The sequence below is a fragment of the Saccopteryx bilineata genome, chromosome 2 (assembly GCF_036850765.1).
Source record: "Saccopteryx bilineata isolate mSacBil1 chromosome 2, mSacBil1_pri_phased_curated, whole genome shotgun sequence".
Taxonomy (NCBI): Eukaryota; Metazoa; Chordata; class Mammalia; order Chiroptera; family Emballonuridae; genus Saccopteryx; species Saccopteryx bilineata.
The window spans coordinates 110,254,520-110,273,981 of NC_089491.1; the positions used below are offsets into that span (position 1 = coordinate 110,254,520).

The following is a 19,462-nucleotide window of genomic DNA, read 5'->3' on the forward strand; positions in this document are numbered from 1 at the left end:
GAAACTTAATTATTCAATTATCCTATCCTTAAAGACTTTTTTCTTACGCACAAACTTGGTAATAAGAGCAAATGAAAGGCCCGGTTACATCAATTGTATGTGCCTTTGCAAAATGGCACTCCCAACTGAAATCAAGGAGATTTAACGGGGGAGGGGGCAGGCACCGTGCAGGGAGGAGGGGGTGAGGGCTCCATCAATGCCTCCAGGAAAGCTCACCTTTCTGAGAGAGTAGATCTCACACTACCCGTTCTCATGAGTAGGCTCTGAACCTCGTGAGTGCCTGTGGTCAGTCCAGACAGGGAGCCATGATGGCTGAGGGGGAGGTCAATAGACTCAGAGCTCGTGTGGAGGCTAGTCATGGACTGGTAACTCGGAGTGTCCTTGCTGCCTGCAGAGGAACTGCTCAGATTGGCAGCCCACACGAGACCACCTGATGTGGAAGAGTGAGCCGATGCGGGGCTGGACGCCAACGAGTGACTTAAACTTATCACATCTGTAGTTAAGTCTGAGGGTTTACTGAAGAGAGGGCTGCTGCTGCCACTTAGCCCGCCAGCGCTGCCCATGCTGCCCGTACCGGACGACGGTGACTCCAGACTGCCTTGGCGCACTAATGTGGTACTGGGACTGGGCATTACTGAGGAGGATTTCACACCCTCAGAATTAGGTGCAGAGGCAGATTTGCCACCTGCCTTGGCACCAAACAACCTAAAAGAAAAACAAATAACAACTTCAGTTGTTCCAAAAAACTAATATCCACATTTAATATTTAGGGTTCAGTACACAGAGCCAACTGCCCTTTGATGTACTCAGCTACCAAGCACTTCCTGTCTCTAGGTTAACGAACTTGAGAAGCTTGAACTTTTTAATCTGCTACTAAAAGTCTCTCATATCACCCTTAGGATAAGTCGAGACTGAGCTGCTACCCAGGAGGCTGGGTAAGTGGGCAAAACTAAAGTAAATCAAACATGAAAATCCCTGGCTTTCCAATTTTAGTGACTGTGAGAATCTTCCACAAAAATTAAGTAGATCGACAGTATTTGCTGTTACCTATTTACAGAACCATTATAATGAAACAACTTCTACGCATTCGGTGTACAAGAAACACTTTTTTTTCCCCATTTTTAATATTTTATTCAGAACCTAAAAGGAAAGCTTAAGGCAATGTCTGTGAGGTTAGGTTGTACATCTGGGGGCCTGCGTGACTGTCAGAGTAGTGGGTGAGGAACGATATTAGAAACTACCGGCAACAGTTTGGCCCCAAGAAAGGCCAAAGGGTTTTGTATCAGTTGCCAGTGCTATTCAAATGCATATTTTTACTAGTGACTTGAAACATAGTTGGTGCTAAGTTAGATGTTGGAGCTTAGTTCAGAAAACATTTTAGTTTTGTAAATGCAGATGATATTATCAAATTTGTGTAAATATGGAAATAAAGTGATATGAAGTAATGGCATAATGATTACTAATTAAGTTGCAATGAAATACATATTTCCTATAATGAAATATTTTATGACAAATATGAGAAATTGTTTTATAGGTAATGGGCCACTGGAGGGCACTATCGGCTTTTACTTAAGTGATGGAAACATTTACTCTCATTATAAGCCATAGGGTATTCCTTCCAGTGACAATCAACATTTCAAAAAACCAGTTCTTCAGGATTAATACTTCTACTGAGGAATATACCCTGTAGGTTTTAAAACAATCATGTATCAGAGATTGCTTGAAATGAAAACATTCTTCGTTTAGTCAGTACAATAAAAACAAATACTGAAAATACTTAACATGTAATACACTATCAATCATACTCTATCATTTCAAGAAACAGACCCAGAGGTTTAATGATTAGTCCTAAGTCTTTAACTGTATGGATTATCCTGTCATTTAGAACATATTGGTATTTAAAAACAGTGATATCTCGGAGAAGAATTCAACATATTCAATAACAAAGTCCTGGTGCAGAAACCAAGCCATTCGTACCAGACACATATCAAAGAAAGCTGATGAAGAGTTAGAATACTTCCCATTCCTTAGTTGTTATTCTATATACCCAACATCTGAATGTTTTCAAATTCTGTCAATCACACTGTACCTTAATTTTCATTAATTGGTCAAGACAGAGTGGCATATAAATGTGCCCAATGTAATCTGGTACAAGGAACACAACTTCATCTACCTTCATGATCATCACCTAATTAAAAGCCAGCATAATAATAAACACTAGAAATAAATAACAATAATCATAGAGATCTATTTTGTTTTGCTTCATTTTTAATTGTGGAAAGAAGAGATGAAAATCTACGGAAATTTACAAGCTATTACTTGTAATCTTGACTCCCCTTAGGTACTGCTATCTACATTTAAATCTCTTAAAAGTGCTGTTTATGTTGCTAATGTTGCAATTCTAGTAAAACTGGAAACTTTGAGCATTTCTCAAAATAATTGCAATTTTTTGGCTAGCTATTTATATGATCAGCTTCTTAAAACTCATTGTACCCCCCAAAAATGAAGAAAGCAATCTAAGATATATGTGTCAGAATAGGTGTGTGTGTGTGTATGTGTGTGTGTGTGTGTGTGTACACATATGTATCTTAAAATATAACATTTTGTTATTTTCCAGCATCGTTTTACATATTCTTACCTCCGAAATGTAGGTGAGGCAATGTCAGGATACTTGGATCCTGGCTGCCTGAGCCCTTGTGTTCCACAGGCACTGGCCGATGTGGGGCTGGATTTGGGGGAACCTGACAAAGAAACACTCTCTGAATCTGAGACTGCCACTTTTTCCTTTTCCTTGTCTGTCTGGTTGACAGTGACGGGACTCGAACGCCCTGACCCAATCTTAGTGGGCTCCCTCAGCTTCGAGGTGGTGGCACCAGATGACTTGCTGCTGACATTGGAATCAATACTGCTGGTGCTGGACCTGTGGCCGCCCCGGCCAGGAATGCCACTGGTACTGGATTTTGAAGGGCGGGGCAGGCTGCGGTACTGGAGGGAGGTCTTGGAACTAACATGCAGCACAACGTCATCCTGATTCTGTGAACCGTCCAAACTGGTTTTTCTCCCAGCATTTGACTTCCCACCAATGGCAGCAGATTTGGGGATTTTACCCAGCGTGGCTGATCCACTCGTGATGGTTGCTCCGCTGCTTGTGATCATGGTCGATGACCCCACTCCGCTGGGTTTCTTAAATCCAAAAGACCCAGTGGCAGTTGACCTTCCAATGCCCGATGGGGGCTTTTTCCCCTCATCTCCGCTGCTTTTTCCTGCGTCAGAAGGGGACCGCTGCAGGGACGACCCCTTCAGGGGAGTTTTCCCTTTCTCAGAAGCTTTGGTATCATCCGTTTTCCCTAGTTCATGAGAAATACACAGATTTATTTGCCTGCACATTTTGGTTTCATCGTAACATTTATTTAAAGAATGTGTCAAAGATATACATCTTTACGTTACATCAGTTCCTCAATATTTAATTTTTTTTAGCTCTAAATAGGCTATGCACTCTAATATATTGAATTTAAAGCTACAAAAATAAGGTTATCAGAGAAATGTGGTGAGAGATCAAGGAAATAATTGAAAGCAGAAAATTTTGCTACTTATCATCGCTTTATATCTTGCAACTCTTCCTTTATACGGATAGCACTTAATTTTATCAAGCTAAGTACTAAAATAGCATTCATTTCAATATTGGTAAGATGATGATATTTGAAGTACCCAGTACTTCAGGTGGCACTATTTAAGATTAGGCACCATTTGAAAAGTAGGGGGAGAGTCTTAAAATAGGATGGTACAATTTGGAAGAATTGTTTGACAAAGTCAAATGACGTTTCAAATTTCCAGCAGTCTAAGTTATTAGATTAGTGCAATTGATCTTGTCTCTCAGAGATGTGGTGGAACTTTGTGACATACATCAAATAAATACTCCAGACTTTCACAAGGCAGTCAGAATGAAAGCATTTTTTTAACTGCCTTATTTTATTTCTTCATGACAAGAAATGACTGTGGTAAAATGAAGATACTCAACAGCCCCAAATTACGACAGTGCTTTCTAGAGAATGCCTAGATGGTTATAGTCATGTAGATTTATAAGGTAAAGTATGTGAAATTTACCCTAAAAAAGTATTTCACTATATAGAAGAATGATATTTAATAAAGAAAAAGAAAGCTATTATTAAAGAGAACAAAGACCAAGTGGAAACAATAAATTAAAACACTTTTACATAATAGCTGCCCTAACAGTTGACAAGCCTACCAGGGGTCTTGAATGCACTTGGTCCGGCTTTCTGCCTAGACGGTGCTCCGCCCTGGGCAGACATGCCTCTTCTCCAGGACCCTGTCTGTGAAACAGACAGGGAGGATTTCTGCCCTGACTTCTCAGGGTCATCAGGAAGTCCTGAGGAAACACCCTTCCACTTGCCACCACCATCCCCATGGCCGTCAAAGTCCTCTTCTGCTTTTTTCAGCTCCTCAGTACTATCCCACGTTTCATCTGTGGTAGGACGTTTCTCTGAATCTGTCTTCAGCTATGAAGAAAATATTACAGAAAAACATTGTGCAGAAAAGAATCGATAAAGTGTGAAGAAGGCATGGCAATTTATTTTTCAGATAAATAGTAAAAGGAAAAAAAAGCACTGACTTATATTTCAAAAATTCCTCTTTCTATGTCTTACTTTAAGTTTCATTAATTTTTGTCATAATTCTCACTCGTATGTATTAGAGAATGTTAGAATAAATATATGTGCAGGAAACCCCAATTAAACACTCCAGAGAGGAAGGAATTCTTTCTATGTTAAAGCTAATGAAGAAAAGATAAAACTTAATTATTAGATATCTATTCTTGATTTGCCATCCTCAAGAGATCCAGTAATTTATGTCAGAGAAATATGTAAGATTAATCAAGAACTACTCAAAATTAGACTATTAAATTCTTTTTTAGATTTTAAACAAATATATCAAAATTATATAGAGAGATATGGCAACATAAGTCTTTCTGGGCTCGATTTTTTTTTTTTTTACAGAGACAGAGAGAGAGTCAGAGAGAGGGATAGACAGGGACAGACAGACAGGAATGGAGAGATGAGAAGCATAAATCATTAGTTTTTCATTGCTAATTGCGACACCTTAGTTGTTCATTGATTGCTTTCTCATGTGTGCCTCGACTGCAGGACTTCAGCAGACTGGGCAACCCCTTGCTCAAGACAGAGACCTTGGGTCCAAGCTGGTGAGCTTTTGCTCAAACCAGATGAGCCCGTGCTCAAGCTGGCGATCTCAGGGTCTCGACCTGGGTTTTCCGCATCCCAGTACGACGCTCTATCCACTGCACCACAGCCTGGTCAGGCTCTGGGCTTGATATTAATCAATAGAAAAAATATTTATTTACATAAGCTGCTTCAGTTTATAAAATTACTTCAGGTTAAGAAATTATGATACATTTAATTCTAATAGAAAATAATTTGGGGTGATATCTGGCAGAAGCATCAGAAAGAGAAAGCAGGCGAGTCTCACCTGAGTGTTCTTCCTGGAAGGGAGAGTGATGTTGGAGTAAGAGCTGACTGAGGATGTGGTATTCAAGTCATCAGTGCTGATGTTATCGAGGGTGTCACTGAGACCACTGCTCACCGAACTGCTGTCATCCCAGCTAAAGGCAAACATGCAGCAGCAGTGAATGACACACAGGATGCACAACGCAAGGCAATTACTCACTTTCAGTTTTGGAAGATAACAAGAATTAAATGCAGATCTGACAATAATCTTATCTGATATTGGCAAAGATAAGGGTCTAGAGCAAATCCAAGTTCCAGGGGAATGTCTTCAGGCTGAAGAGAAACACTGACACAAATATTACATGGTAGCAGGAAAGAATAACAGTAATGATGACTTATTTATCCTGAAACAGTTACCAGGAGTCACAGAGCATCTAACATTGCACCCTTTGTTCTAAATATAAAGAAACAAAACAAAGTTAAACTGTGTTTTATCAGAAACAATAAAGTCTTCCTTTATTCTTTGCCTACCTTAGTAACTATTTCCAATCATTCACGAAATCTTGAACATTGAGATTCTTTCTATTATATCATCGCTACTGACATACCTCACAATTTCTGATCTATACAATCTGGTCTTCTTGCATTTGGTCTTTCTCAATAAAACTTCACCAGCTAAAATTAGTCAATTATCAAAAATTCACATCTGGGTATGTAATTTCCTCCTTAACACTCTTTAAAGAGTTCTCTTTACGAAAGCAGCAGATCCTCAAATGGAATGGACCAGCCCTGCAGGGCACACAAGAAACCCAGTGACGTATAAAAAGCATTTTGAAATTCTGAGCACATTTGATTTGGATTTAAAGAAGAACGAATAAAACAGGCTACGTTAATATTCCTGTATAAGCTAACATGGGCACTCTCTCTTAGTTAATGTGTCACATGATTCAGAAGCAAAGTAGGTTTGTGCAGGGTCCCCTGAAGGTGGATGGGGCTCCAGAGAGCAAAGGGGTGGAGTACGGCTCTCACCTTGATGGCAGGTTCTCAGTCTACTGTGATGTAGTGCTGTTTACCTGTACTCTGTTAAGTCAATTTATGCACATTTGGCACAGATATTAGATCGAAACAAAAGCAAAGTCTCACAAAATGGATAGGTGGCTTAAAAAAACTCCTGCAAATAATTCTCATGTTGAAGAAAAAGAATATCCATAACGAAAGTACAAGCAAACCATAATAATGGTGAAATTGTTTTACTTTTGCATGTGTACTTCAGGGGTTACATAAATTCAAAATAATAGTGATACTCTGAGATCACATACAAAACCAGCTAGAAAAGTAATTAACAAAAAAATTTGAACTTTAAATTTATAACAAATATTGTTAATGTGATCCCTCCCTAGGTGTGTATTTTGGATTGAGATATTAAGTACTGAAAGTGTTACTACCAAATGCATTTATAAATCAGATTACTATCAATAATAATTGTATTTTTAATGACAGCAAAGGGGTATTTTGCATCACTGTCACAAATATCTGTCATTTGTGGCTGCTCAAATCTTTTGACTCCTCTCCTTACATTTTATTTTGATAACTTCCCACATTATGCATCTTATCTTCCCAAGGCAGACTACAAAAAACCTCACATTTCCATTTTGCTTGATAGACAGATGTGGTGTATAAAACAGGGCTTGTCTATCATCTGTATCCACAGAGTCACAAATGGGAAAAAACAATCTTCTAGAAAACACAGCACAGTCATTCAGTTCTTCCCTATCAGCAGTGGCGGATATCTGGCCAAGGGTCAGGGGTGCCCAGTGGAGGACGTGATGCCCTGTGGCCATGGTTGTTGAAGTGCCTGCAAAGAGCCTGGTTTTCCACTCATACCAAAAATTCAGAGACTCTAATATCCTGTAATACCTTAAATTACCCAAAGTAGATTCTGTGGTTTTCAAATAAGAATCTCATTTAATACATTCATAATTTAAAGTTACTATTCCTTATTATATCCTTCCATTTTTTTATATATGCATATGTTATAAAATACAGATTTTTTCTCATAAGCATACATATAAATTATACAAATAAAAATATATACATTTGAAGGACCACTACTTTAAAGCAAACTTTAGTCTCCTTAGAAAGACTTCAGGGCTTTTTATGATGTGGCTGTACCCTATCTCTTCAGCTTCAACATTTTGCATGCCCCACCTCACTTTCCGAACTTTGACTTACAACTGCATTCCATTCCGTTCCCGTCACCTTGGTGTTACGTCTGCCTCTGTTTTTGCTCGTTACCCCTCTGCCTATCTGACTAACCAGTACTTACCTTTATAACACATCTTCCACTGTCAGTTGATTAGCTAGCTCTCCTCTGCCCTGCCATGATACTATGTACAGTCTTATAGGACTGGATGTAGCCCATTGCTTAATAGATTGATAAAACCAGGTCTAAATGGACCATTAGCCTATGATTTTTCTAAGCATAGAGTATGTGTAATTTTGTTTTGAATTCATCCTATTTGGGGCAATAACTAACACCTAATTGTTGAACAAAATTAGGTGTTGAACACCTAATTGTTGTTTATGTTTTATTGAGATTAACAGAAAAGCAATTATGGAGGTAAAATTTACTTATAGGAAGTGAACTTTAAAGAAATACCTAGCACACAATATATTCTGCATTCAAATAATAAAATTAAACAAAAATGATAATATTTCTAATGAGTATTTTTAAACTGACCATTTCTCTGGCTAGAAGATAGACATCAATATTTCTTTTTTTAAATTTTTATTTATTTATTCATTTTAGAAAGGAGAGAGAGAGGGGGAGAGAGAGAGAGGAGAGAGAGAAGGGGGGGAGGAGCAGGAAGCATCAACTCCCATATGTGCCTTGACCAGGCAAGCCCAGGGTTTCGAACCGGCGACCTCAGCATTTCCAGGTCGACGCTTTATCCACTGCGCCACCACAGGTCAGGCGACATCAATATTTCTAATAATAGCTTCTATCAGTGTAAATCCTAGCATCATTGACTATAAAGTTAAATAAAACAACTCTTATTGGAATCATAACAACCACGTACATATTGCTTTAAAACCATTTGAAGTTTCAAGAGAACACAATATCTTTGTGGTTAGAATACTATAAATAGAGGTGCAGAGCTAATATGGTCACTTAAACTTGCTATTCTGGATTTCTCCTCTCACAGGACTGTGTGGGAGGCCAATGAATCACATGAATAATTTTATAACACCTTATATTTTCCCATTTTCTCAAAATGCTTAGGTCTCAAATTCTACAATCTCACTTTTTGACCACAATCTTCTAAACTTTCAGTAATCTAAGAACCATTAATTCTTAATTCTCATATATATTTACAGATACTTTGTATTATCTATTTTTAAGTCTTCTTGTGTATTTTACTCCACTGAGCTTTTAACCAAATAGTCCAGGATCCAAAGATACTAGAGAAAAATTATTGCCAAAAGGACATTCTAACCAGTCCTATATTTTAGTTCTTGCCACCCTAATAGCTTTCCATATCCATCCTGACTAAATATTAATTAAATATATGTTTTCTCCATTCTTACTTTGGAAAATGACAATGAAAATGAAGTCAACTAATTATAATGACTAATACAATAATAACAAAATCACACATTTTATTATATATAAAACTAACTATAATGACTGAGTGCCTCCAGGCTCAAGTAATCTAATTTCAGGAGATTTCTCAGGGCTACTTAGAAATTTTGTTTTATCCAAAAGCAGTTTTCTTAAAATTCCAAAGGCCTATGTAGTGTTGTTTCTCTCTTTTCCTCTGGATTTCTAGATCTTTCTCCTAATGCTTTACTGAGATTGCTCTCACAAAGATCAATGGCATCCATGAATTAATTGCTAACTAGGTGTTCTACTCTTCTAATCCTCTAACAAATCTATGAAACAGGCATTACAAAGAAAAAGAGGTTCAGGTGCATTAGAGGACATACCCAAGATTGCATGATGGAGCTGAAATTTGAACCCAAGAATTATGTCTCAAGGCTTGCTTCATACTATGCCTCCCTACCACTCATCTTCTCACCCCATCTCTCTTGAAATACATCAATAAAGAACTGTCAGGGTTCTGCACAACCTTCACCGGAGTCCTCACAATCTTCCAATTTTCCTATTTTTTGGGATTCCTTTGTATTCCTCAATATGCAGAACTTAATCTTAAATCACCTTAGATATTCTTCCCTGGAAATTGCCTAGTCTTCCACAACTTCATTAACAATTGCATGATCGAGAAACCCAAATTTACATCACTAAGCCAGACTTCTTTCCTGGCTACAAGATTGGCATTTCCAGCCTTCTACTGGACAGTTTCTCAAGGCTGTCCCATCACCATCTCAAATTCACTCTGCCTAGATAGTATAATTTCTTTTAAAAATTATTCCCCCTATCAGTAACTTATATTACTTGTTAATTCTTCTACCTTAAAATATTAGTGTTATTGCTTTTCTTCTCTTGCTTACCTTCGTTCTTAGTCAAGTTGTCTCTAGACCTTGAAAGTCCATTCCAGTTAAAGGTAACATAACCAACCCTTTTGTTCTACATCTTGACCACCCCGCTTGTCCTTTCTTTCTTAAAAGCCATTCATTGGTATATGCTCTTATTCATTAAGTGATGAATTCATTGTAAGTCTCCTTGAAGAACTCACTGTTTACTGGGGAGGAAAATATTTAAACTAATGATTATAATATAAAATGGGAAGCATTGTAACAGAGGTGAATGTGAAGTGTATGGCAGGAAAGAGCTACCAGAACTTACTTTAAGAATAAAAAAATTCGGACGTCACGGAAATGGCGCCGTGAGAAGCGCGTCCGACAGCTCTCCCCTAAATCACAACAAATTTATCAACTAGAAACAGAAAAATTTATCCTCGGAGCATTCCGGAGTTCCACACAAACTGAAAGCAAAAGGACTGTTATCACTTGAATCTGAGAGACGAGGGTGTGGAGGAAGCTACCGCAGCGACGCTCATTCAAGCCGCCAGGGAGTGCGCCTGCGGTGAGTCAGCCCATATACTTGGGAACCGCGAGCCGCCGCGAGCCCCCCCCCCAGCTGCCGCGAACCGCCACCGCGAGCTGCCGCGAGCCCCCGCGAACCGCCACCGCGAGCGGCCGCGCGCGCGCCCGGTCCGGTTGAGCACCACTGACGTTCCCAGCGGCCCGCACACTGCGAGTGGGGGTCGCCGGCCACCGGTGCCCGGAGCGCCCCATTCGCGCGCGTGCCTTGGGCATTCCACGTGCCCAGGGCGCCCTACTGGCCCGCACACCCAGGGGGCTCCATTATCCTGCGCCTGGTGCGGTCCAGCCGCCAGCGGTGGGGCGAGCGGGAGAGGCTTGGGAGATTCTCTCCGTGGGCGGGGCACCTCACCCAGCCATTCAAGCTAACAATCAAGCGTTGGGGGAGGGGCGCGCGCAGGCAGCCTAAAATACCTTCGGAAACACAGCTGCGACCCAATCACTGAAATTAGCTTAACCCATAAAATCTGCGCACCCTCGGTTCTAATTGATAAGATCTCTCTCAGTTCAGCGATCCAAGACAAGAGGCGTGATATTTTTTAGTGCCTCTCGCTAAAGGGGCGGGGGCAACTTCTGATTGATAGAGCCTCCATATTCAGGGATAAACGCTAACAAGAAGGACTTGGCAGATAATAAGGTCTATACTACACTAGTCGTAAGCAGAGACTAGTGCCTCTTCTTCCCTGCAAAAACAGGCTACAAAGTGTGGAAAGCCTGGGTTGAGAGGTCCAACTAAATGATAGGCGCTGAACAGTCACCTTGACAACAATTGACTCCCACCCCCGCCTGATTACACTGGAGGCCCTGACTCTCAGAGCCTTTCCCAAAGCCTTGCACTGAGTGGGGATAGAGTGGGGATTTCCCAGCTCTTTGAGCCTCTTACTCCCCAGGCAGAAGCAGTTGCAGCCTTATAGCTGGATCACCAGGCTGCTAATTCAGAAAGGGGGGACTAGGAGAGAGAATCCAGGAAAGCAAACTCTCTCATCGTTGGACCCTGCAAACGCCAACAAGCCTTTACTTCCAGCAAGACTAAAGCCAATTATATGACATTGCCATAGAATCCCATCAACTGCAAATCCCTACCTAAGAGTGACACAGGGGCAGAGCCTGGGGTACACAGTCACCGACTAGGAAGAGGGAGAGAAAAGAAAAAGGAAGAAGTTAACCTCTCAAAATCAAGAAAAACCCACAGACTTTGCAACTTGATCCACTAATTTTTTGTTGTTGTTGTTGTTGTTGTTTGTTTCTTCTATCTTTTTGCCTTTATTTCCTTCACCTCGGTCCTTCTATTCTCTGCCCATCTTATGCTTCCCCTTTCTTGAACTACACTACCCATGAGTGTTGCATTTTATTTTTCTTCTTCATCCTCACCCTCCTTTAAGGTTATACTCCAAAACACTTAACTCTCACTCTCTCCTCTTTTGTTTTTTTTTGTCTTGCTTTATTTTGTTTTTTTCTCCTCCTATTTTCTTTCTTCCTTCGTTTTTCTCTTTTTCTTATTTTTTCCTTTCTATTCGTTTTTTCTTTTCTCATTTTACTTTCCTCCCATATAATCCTCAATCACGAACAAATTAGTTAATTTGGGACTCAAGGCTTTTTTTTGGCTTTATTTCTCTTTTTTGCTTTTGTTTTTATATTTTTTTTCTCTTGTTTGTTTATTTTTGTGGCATTTTGGGTCCTCCCAACCCAAGGTCTCCATTGTATTTAGTCTTCACTCCACTTAATACAACAGATTTTTACTTATTATTTTTATTTTTTCTTCTTTATTATTCTTTTTTGGTCCTTTTTTCTGATTCCCTCTTATCCCTCTCATTATATCTCTTAGTTGACCATCACTTACAAGCAAATCATCTTATGCTTGTCTAAGATTTTCTTCCTTTTTTTTTTCTTTTTTTTTTTTTGCATTTAGTAGGTCCCTACTCCCTTTTTTTGCCCCTTGAACTCTTCACCCCAAATCAGGCCCTCCATTATAGGCACGATATTTCCCTGAGGAGGGGAGAGGAGGGAAAGAGAAGAGAGAAAAAAAGGGGGAAATAATAAATTATTACTGTTTTTTTTGTGGGGTGTTTAACCCTTTTTTTTTTTTTTTTTTTTTCTTTTTACTCTTTATTAATTCTAATTAGTGCTATCAATAAGACCACCCTCAGATGCCGATAAGAAAGAGAAAATCGAATATTATGGATACAAAAGAAAGAGAGGTAACACAAATAGATGTGGAAAAATCTATGGAGAAAAGACTTAACATATTGGAAGCCTTGGAGCTAAATGACAGAGAATTTAAAATAGAAATCTTAAAAATACTCAGAGATATACAAGAAAACACAGAAAGGCAATATAGGGAGATCAGAAAACAACTCAATGAACACAAAGAATATATTACCAAGGAAATTGAAACTATAAAAACAAATCAAACAGAAATGAAAAACTCAATTCACGAGCTGAAAAACGAGGTAACAAGCTTAGCTAACAGAACAGCCCAGATTGAAGATAGGATTAGTGAAATAGAAGACAAACAACTTGAGGCACAACAGAGAGAAGAAGAAAGAGACTCAAAAATAATAAAAAATGAGAAAGCCCTACAGGAATTGTCTGACTCCATCAGAAAGAATAACATAAGAATAATAGGTATATCAGAGGGAGAAGAGAAAGAAAATGGAATGGAGAATATACTCAAACAAATAATAGACGAGAACTTCCCAAGCCTGTGGAAGGAACTAAAGCCTCAAATTCAAGAAGCAAACAGAACACCAAGTTTTCTTAACCCCAACAAACCCACTCCAAGGCACATCATAATAAAGATGACACAAACCAATGACAAAGAAAAAATTCTCAAGGCAGCCAGGGAAAAGAAGAGTACAACATATAAAGGAAGGCCTATTAGATTATCATCAGATTTCTCAGCAGAAACTCTACAAGCTAGAAGAGAGTGGACCCCAATATTTAAAGCCCTGAAACAGAGGAACTTTCAGCCAAGAATACTATACCCATCAAAGCTATCCTTCAAGTATGAAGGAGATATAAAAACATTCACAAATACAGAAAAGATGAGAGAATTTATCAATAGAAAGCCCCCACTCCAGGAAATACTAAGGGGGGTTTTCCAACCAGATTCAAAGAACAAAAGAAAACAACACCACAAGTAACAGCTCCACCAAGAACACAATAAAACCAAACTTAAACTGTGACAACAAAGGAAAAAAGGGGGGAGAGGATGGAGATTAACAGTAGCAAAGGATGATGAAGTGCAGAAATACTTATAAGATAGGGTACTACAATGAATATGGTAGGTACCCTTTTCATTACTTAATGGTAACCACCCTTAAAAAAACCACCACAAAAACACTTGACTTAAAAAAGGTAGCAACAGAGGAAAGAAGTATGGAACACAAACAAACAAAAACAAATGATAGAAAAACAAAAGAGAAGAATCAAACTAGATACAAAACTAACAGAAAGCAATTTATAAAATGGCAGTAGGGAACCCACAAGTGTCAATAATTACACTAAATGTAAATGGATTAAACTTACCAATAAAAAGACACAGAGTAGCAGAATGGATTAAAAAAGAAAATCCAACTATATGCTGCCTACAAGAAACACATCTAAGCAACAAGGATAAAAACAAATTCAAAGTGAAAGGCTGGAAAACAATACTCCAAGCAAACAACACCCAAAAAAAAGCAGGCGTAGCAATACTCATATCAAATAATGCTGACTACAAGACAGAAAAAGTACTCAGAGACAAAAATGGTCATTTCATAATGATTAAGGGGAAGTTGAATCAAGAAGACATAACAATCCTTAATATATATGCACCAAACCAAGGAGCACCAAAATATATAAGACAGCTACTTAGTGACCTTAAAACAAAAACTAACAAAAATACAATCATACTTGGAGACCTCAATACACCGCTGACGGCTCTAGATCGGTCATCCAAACAGAGAATCAATAAAGATATAGTGGCCTTAAACGAAATACTAGAACACCTGGATATGATAGACATCTACAGGACACTTCATCCCAAAGCGACAGAGTGTACATTTTTCTCTAGTGTACATGGAACATTCTCAAGAATTGACCATATGTTGGGCCACAAAGACAATATCAGCAAATTTAGAAAAATTGAAATTGTACCAAGCATATTTTCTGATCATAAAGCCTTGAAACTAGAATTCAACTGCAAAAAAGAGGGGGAAAAACCCACAAAAATGTGGAAACTAAACAACATACTTCTAAAAAATGAATGGGTCAAAGAAGAAATAAGTGCAGAAATCAAAAGATATATGCAGACAAATGAAAATGAAAATACGACATAGCAGAATCTCTGGGATGCAGCAAAAGCAGTAATAAGAGGAAAGTTCATATCACTTCAGGCCTATATGAACAAACAAGAGAGAGCCAAAGTAAACCACTTAACTTCACACCTTAAGGAACTAGAAAAAGAAGAACAAAGACAACCCAAAACCAGCCGAAGAAAGGAGATAATAAAAATCAGAGCAGAAATAAATGAAATAGAGAACAGAAAAACTATAGAAAAAATCAATAAAACAAGGAGCTGGTTCTTTGAAAAGACCAACAAAATTGACAAACCCTTGGCAAGACTCACCAAGGAAAAAAGACACAGGACTCAAATAAATAAAATCCAAAATGAAAGAGGAGAGATCACCACAGACATCATAGAAATACAAAGAATTATTGTAGAATACTATGAAAAATTATATGCCACCAAATACAACAATCTAGAAGAAATGGATAAATTCCTAGAACAATACAACCTTCCTAGACTGAGTCATGAAGAAGCAGAAAGCCTAAACAGACCAATCAGCAGGGAGGAAATAGAAAAAACTATTAAAAATCTCCCCAAAAATAAAAGTCCAGGCCCAGACGGTTATACTAGTGAATTCTATCAAACATTCAAAGAAGACTTGGTTCCTATTCTACTCAAAGTCTTCCAAAAAATTGAAGAAGAAGCAATACTTCCAAACACATTTTATGAGGCCAACATAACCCTCATACCAAAACCTGGCAAGGATGGCACAAAGAAAGAAAACTACAGACCAATATCTCTAATGAATACAGATGCTAAAATACTAAACAAAATACTGGCAAACCGAATACAACAACATATTAAAAAAATAATACATCATGATCAAGTGGGATTCATCCCAGAATCTCAAGGATGGTTCAACATACGCAAAACGGTTAACGTAATACACCATATCAACAAAACAAAGAACAAAAACCACATGATCTTATCAATAGATGCAGAAAAGGCTTTTGATAAAATACAACACAATTTTATGTTTAAGACTCTCAACAAAATGGGTATAGAAGGAAAATATCTCAACATGATAAAGGCCATATATGATAAACCATCAGCCAACATCCTATTAAACGGCATAAAACTGAGGACTTTCTACCTTAAATCAGGAACAAGACAGGGTTGTCCACTCTCTCCACTCTTATTCAACGTGGTGCTAGAAGTTCTGGCCAGAGCAATCAGACAAGACAAAGAAATAAAAGGCATCCATATCAGAAAAGAAGAAGTAAAGCTATCACTTTTTGCTGATGATATGATCCTATACATCGAAAACCCAAAGGACTCCACAAAAAGATTATTAGAAACAATAAACCAATACAGTAAGGTCGCAGGATACAAAATTAACATACAAAAGTCCATAGCCTTTCTATATGCCAACAATGAAATATTAGAAAACGAACTCAAAAAAATAATCCCCTTCACGATTGCAACAAAAAAAATAAAATACCTAGGAATAAACATAACAAAGAACGTAAAGGACCTATATAATGAAAATTACAAAGCATTGTTAAGGGAAATCGAAAAAGATACAATGAGATGGAAAAATATTCCTTGTTCTTGGATAGGAAGAATAAATATAATCAAAATGGCCATATTACCCAAAGCAATATACATATTTAATGCAATTCCCATCAAAATGCCTATGACATTTTTTAAAGAACTGGAACAAAAAATCATCAGATTTATATGGAACTATAAAAAACCCCGAATAGCCAAAACAATCCTAAGGAAAAAGAATGAAGCTGGGGGTATTACAATACCTGACTTTAAACTATATTATAGGGCCACGATAATCAAAACAGCATGGTATTGGCAAAAAAATAGACACTCAGACCAATGGAACAGAATAGAAAGCCCAGAAATAAAACCACATATATATGGTCAAATAATCTTTGATAAAGGGGCCAACAACACACAATGGAGAAAAGAAAGCCTCTTCAACAAATGGTGTTGGGAAAACTGGAAAGCCACATGCAAAAGAATGAAACTTGACTACAGCCTGTCCCCGTGTACTAAAATTAATTCAAAATGGATCAAAGACCTAAATATAAGACCTGAAACAATAAAATACATAGAAGAAGACATAGGTACTAAAATCATGGACCTGGGTTTTAAAGAACATTTTATGAACTTGACTCCAATGGCAAGAGAAGTGAAGGCAAAGATAAATGAATGGGACTACATCAGAATTAAAAGTTTTTGCTCAGCAAGAGAAACTGATATCAAAATAAACAGACAGCCAACTATATGGGAACTGATATTTTCAAACGACAGCTCAGATAAGGGCCCAATATCCAAAATTTACAAAGAACTCATAAAACTCAACAACAAACAAACAAACAATCCAATAAAAAAATGGGAAGAGGACATGAACAGACACTTCTCCCAGGAAGAGATACAAATGGCCAACAGATATATGAAAAGATGCTCAGCTTCATTAGTTATTAGAGAAATGCAAATCAAAACTACAATGAGATACCACCTCACTCCTGTTAGATTAGCTATTATCAACAAGACGGGTAATAGCAAATGTTGGAGAGGCTGTGGAGAAAAAGGAACCCTCATTCACTGTTGGTGGGACTGTAAAGTAGTACAACCATTATGGAGGAAATATGGTGGTTCCTCAAAAAACTGAAAATAGAACTACCTTATGACCCAGCAATCCCTCTACTGGGTATATACCCCAAAACCTCAGAAACATTGATACGTGAAGACACATGTAGCCCCATGTTCATTGCAGCACTGTTCACAGTGGCCAAGACATGGAAACAACCAAAAAGCCCTTCAATAGAAGACTGGATAAAGAAGATGTGGCACATATACACTATGGAATACTACTCAGCCATAAGAAATGATGACATCAGATCATTTACAGCAAAATGGTGGGATCTTGATAACATTATAAGGAGTGAAATAAGCAAATCAGAAAAAAACAAGAACTACATGATTCCATACATTGGTGGAACATAAAAATGAGACTAAGAGACATGGACAAGAGTGTGGTGATTACCAAGGGTGGGGGGGAGGGAGGACATGGGAGGGAGGGAGGGAGAGAGTTAGGGGGAGGGGGAGGGGCACAGAGAACTAGATAGAGGGTGACGGAGGACAATCTGACTTTGGGCGAGGGGTTTGCAACATAATTTGATGACAAAATAACCTAGACATGTTTTCTTTGAATATATGTACCCTGATTTATTAATGTCATCCCATTACCATTAATAAAAATTTATTAAAAAAAAAAAAAAGAATAAAAAAATTCTTCATGATAGGGGCGTTTTGGATGGATTAGATAAAGTCTATGTTAATCACTGTATTGTAGCAAATGTCACCTGTTACACTCAATTTTGTGTGTACTTTTCTATCTTATTGGTCATGATCTGAATTACCTGAAGTCAGGGACTTGATTTATTTATCTCTGTATTCCTAGAATATAACTTGGTGTCTGTTATCCAATAGATGACTAGTAGATGTTAAATGAATATAAAAGTTTTACTTTTGAAAATGCTGCTTCTATCTATTTATGTTAAATTGGATTGTATCTAATAAATGTAGATTTTGAGAAAAATTTGTTCAACACATTTCTTTGCTAAATAATCTTAAAGGAACAAATTTTGATTGATGACAACATTATTTTCCTAATCTTAAAGTTCTGTGATTTTGACATTCATCTTTGATTTTTCAGATACCGGAATTCTCCCTAGCTTGGATGCAATTAATCTTATTCATTATGGCACATTTAATTAAGTTGAAAAAGCTTCATAGAACATAGGTTCTTACTGAAAAAATGATAATTTACTCACATAATTAGCTCTGAGTTGTAGGTCTCCTACCTCATCAATATATTTTTTCTATCTTTTCATTTTTAATTTCATTAAGATGTGCTAAGATTTCTTAACTACATGTTTTATAACAGGCCAACTCTTTTTCTCCTCCAAGTCACAGATCTATCACTCTGCTAAATTTTTCTCAGCCAGCAAGGACAGCTCAATAATTTACAAAACTCGTATCTTGTACACATAGCTTGTTTTCACATATTAGGTTGTTTCCAGTTTTGAAATACTATGAATAAATCTGTTAAGAACATTCACATACATTCTATTTATGTGACATTTTAGAAAAGGTAAAACTATAAATATGAAGGACAGATCAATAATTGCTAGTGGTTAGGATTGTTGAAGATTTGTGGTGGCTGTTAGATGACTTGATATGTATGTCAAAACTTAGACTAGTAAAAAAGTTGTTAAAACACTGTATGTAAAGTAAAAAAAAATGTCCATGAACTTGTTGACAAATTACAGTTTGGGTATACATTAGATTATTAACTCTTCTAAGAAGAGTAGTAAAAAAAGGCATACCTTTTACTATTTGTATTGTAATGCTCAATAGCTCACTGGGGTCAGAGATCTGTCTTATTTATTTGGTAGTGCACTGGGAGCTTTGATCCTCAAGATCCTCAAGTTCACCTCTGGATTCACACTTAGAAGCAGATCTGCCTGAAAACAAATGTCTTATATATCTCCAATTTTTTTTCTTTCCTTCCACTTTAATAAAGAATCAAGAAATATTAACTAAATAATTTTTTAAATAATTTTGCATA

At 37.6% G+C, this 19,462-nt stretch overlaps 1 protein-coding gene across 4 annotated transcripts in view; it reads right to left on the bottom strand.

Annotated features, from left to right (window-relative positions):
• The window catches only part of NAV3 (neuron navigator 3), a 296,173-nt gene that overhangs the window by 91,432 nt on the left and 185,279 nt on the right, over positions 1 to 19,462 (bottom strand). For 3 of the 4 annotated variants that reach the window (XM_066257604.1, XM_066257603.1, XM_066257606.1), the window contains 4 exons: positions 5,500 to 5,632; positions 4,247 to 4,517; positions 2,639 to 3,347; positions 217 to 705 (listed from right to left, as the gene is read on the bottom strand). In XM_066257604.1, coding sequence (XP_066113701.1) covers positions 217 to 705; positions 2,639 to 3,347; positions 4,247 to 4,517; positions 5,500 to 5,632 — 1,602 coding nt within the window. The remainder of the gene's footprint in view (positions 1 to 216; positions 706 to 2,638; positions 3,348 to 4,246; positions 4,518 to 5,499; positions 5,633 to 19,462) is intronic. The other variant, XM_066257605.1, reaches the window with a different exon arrangement.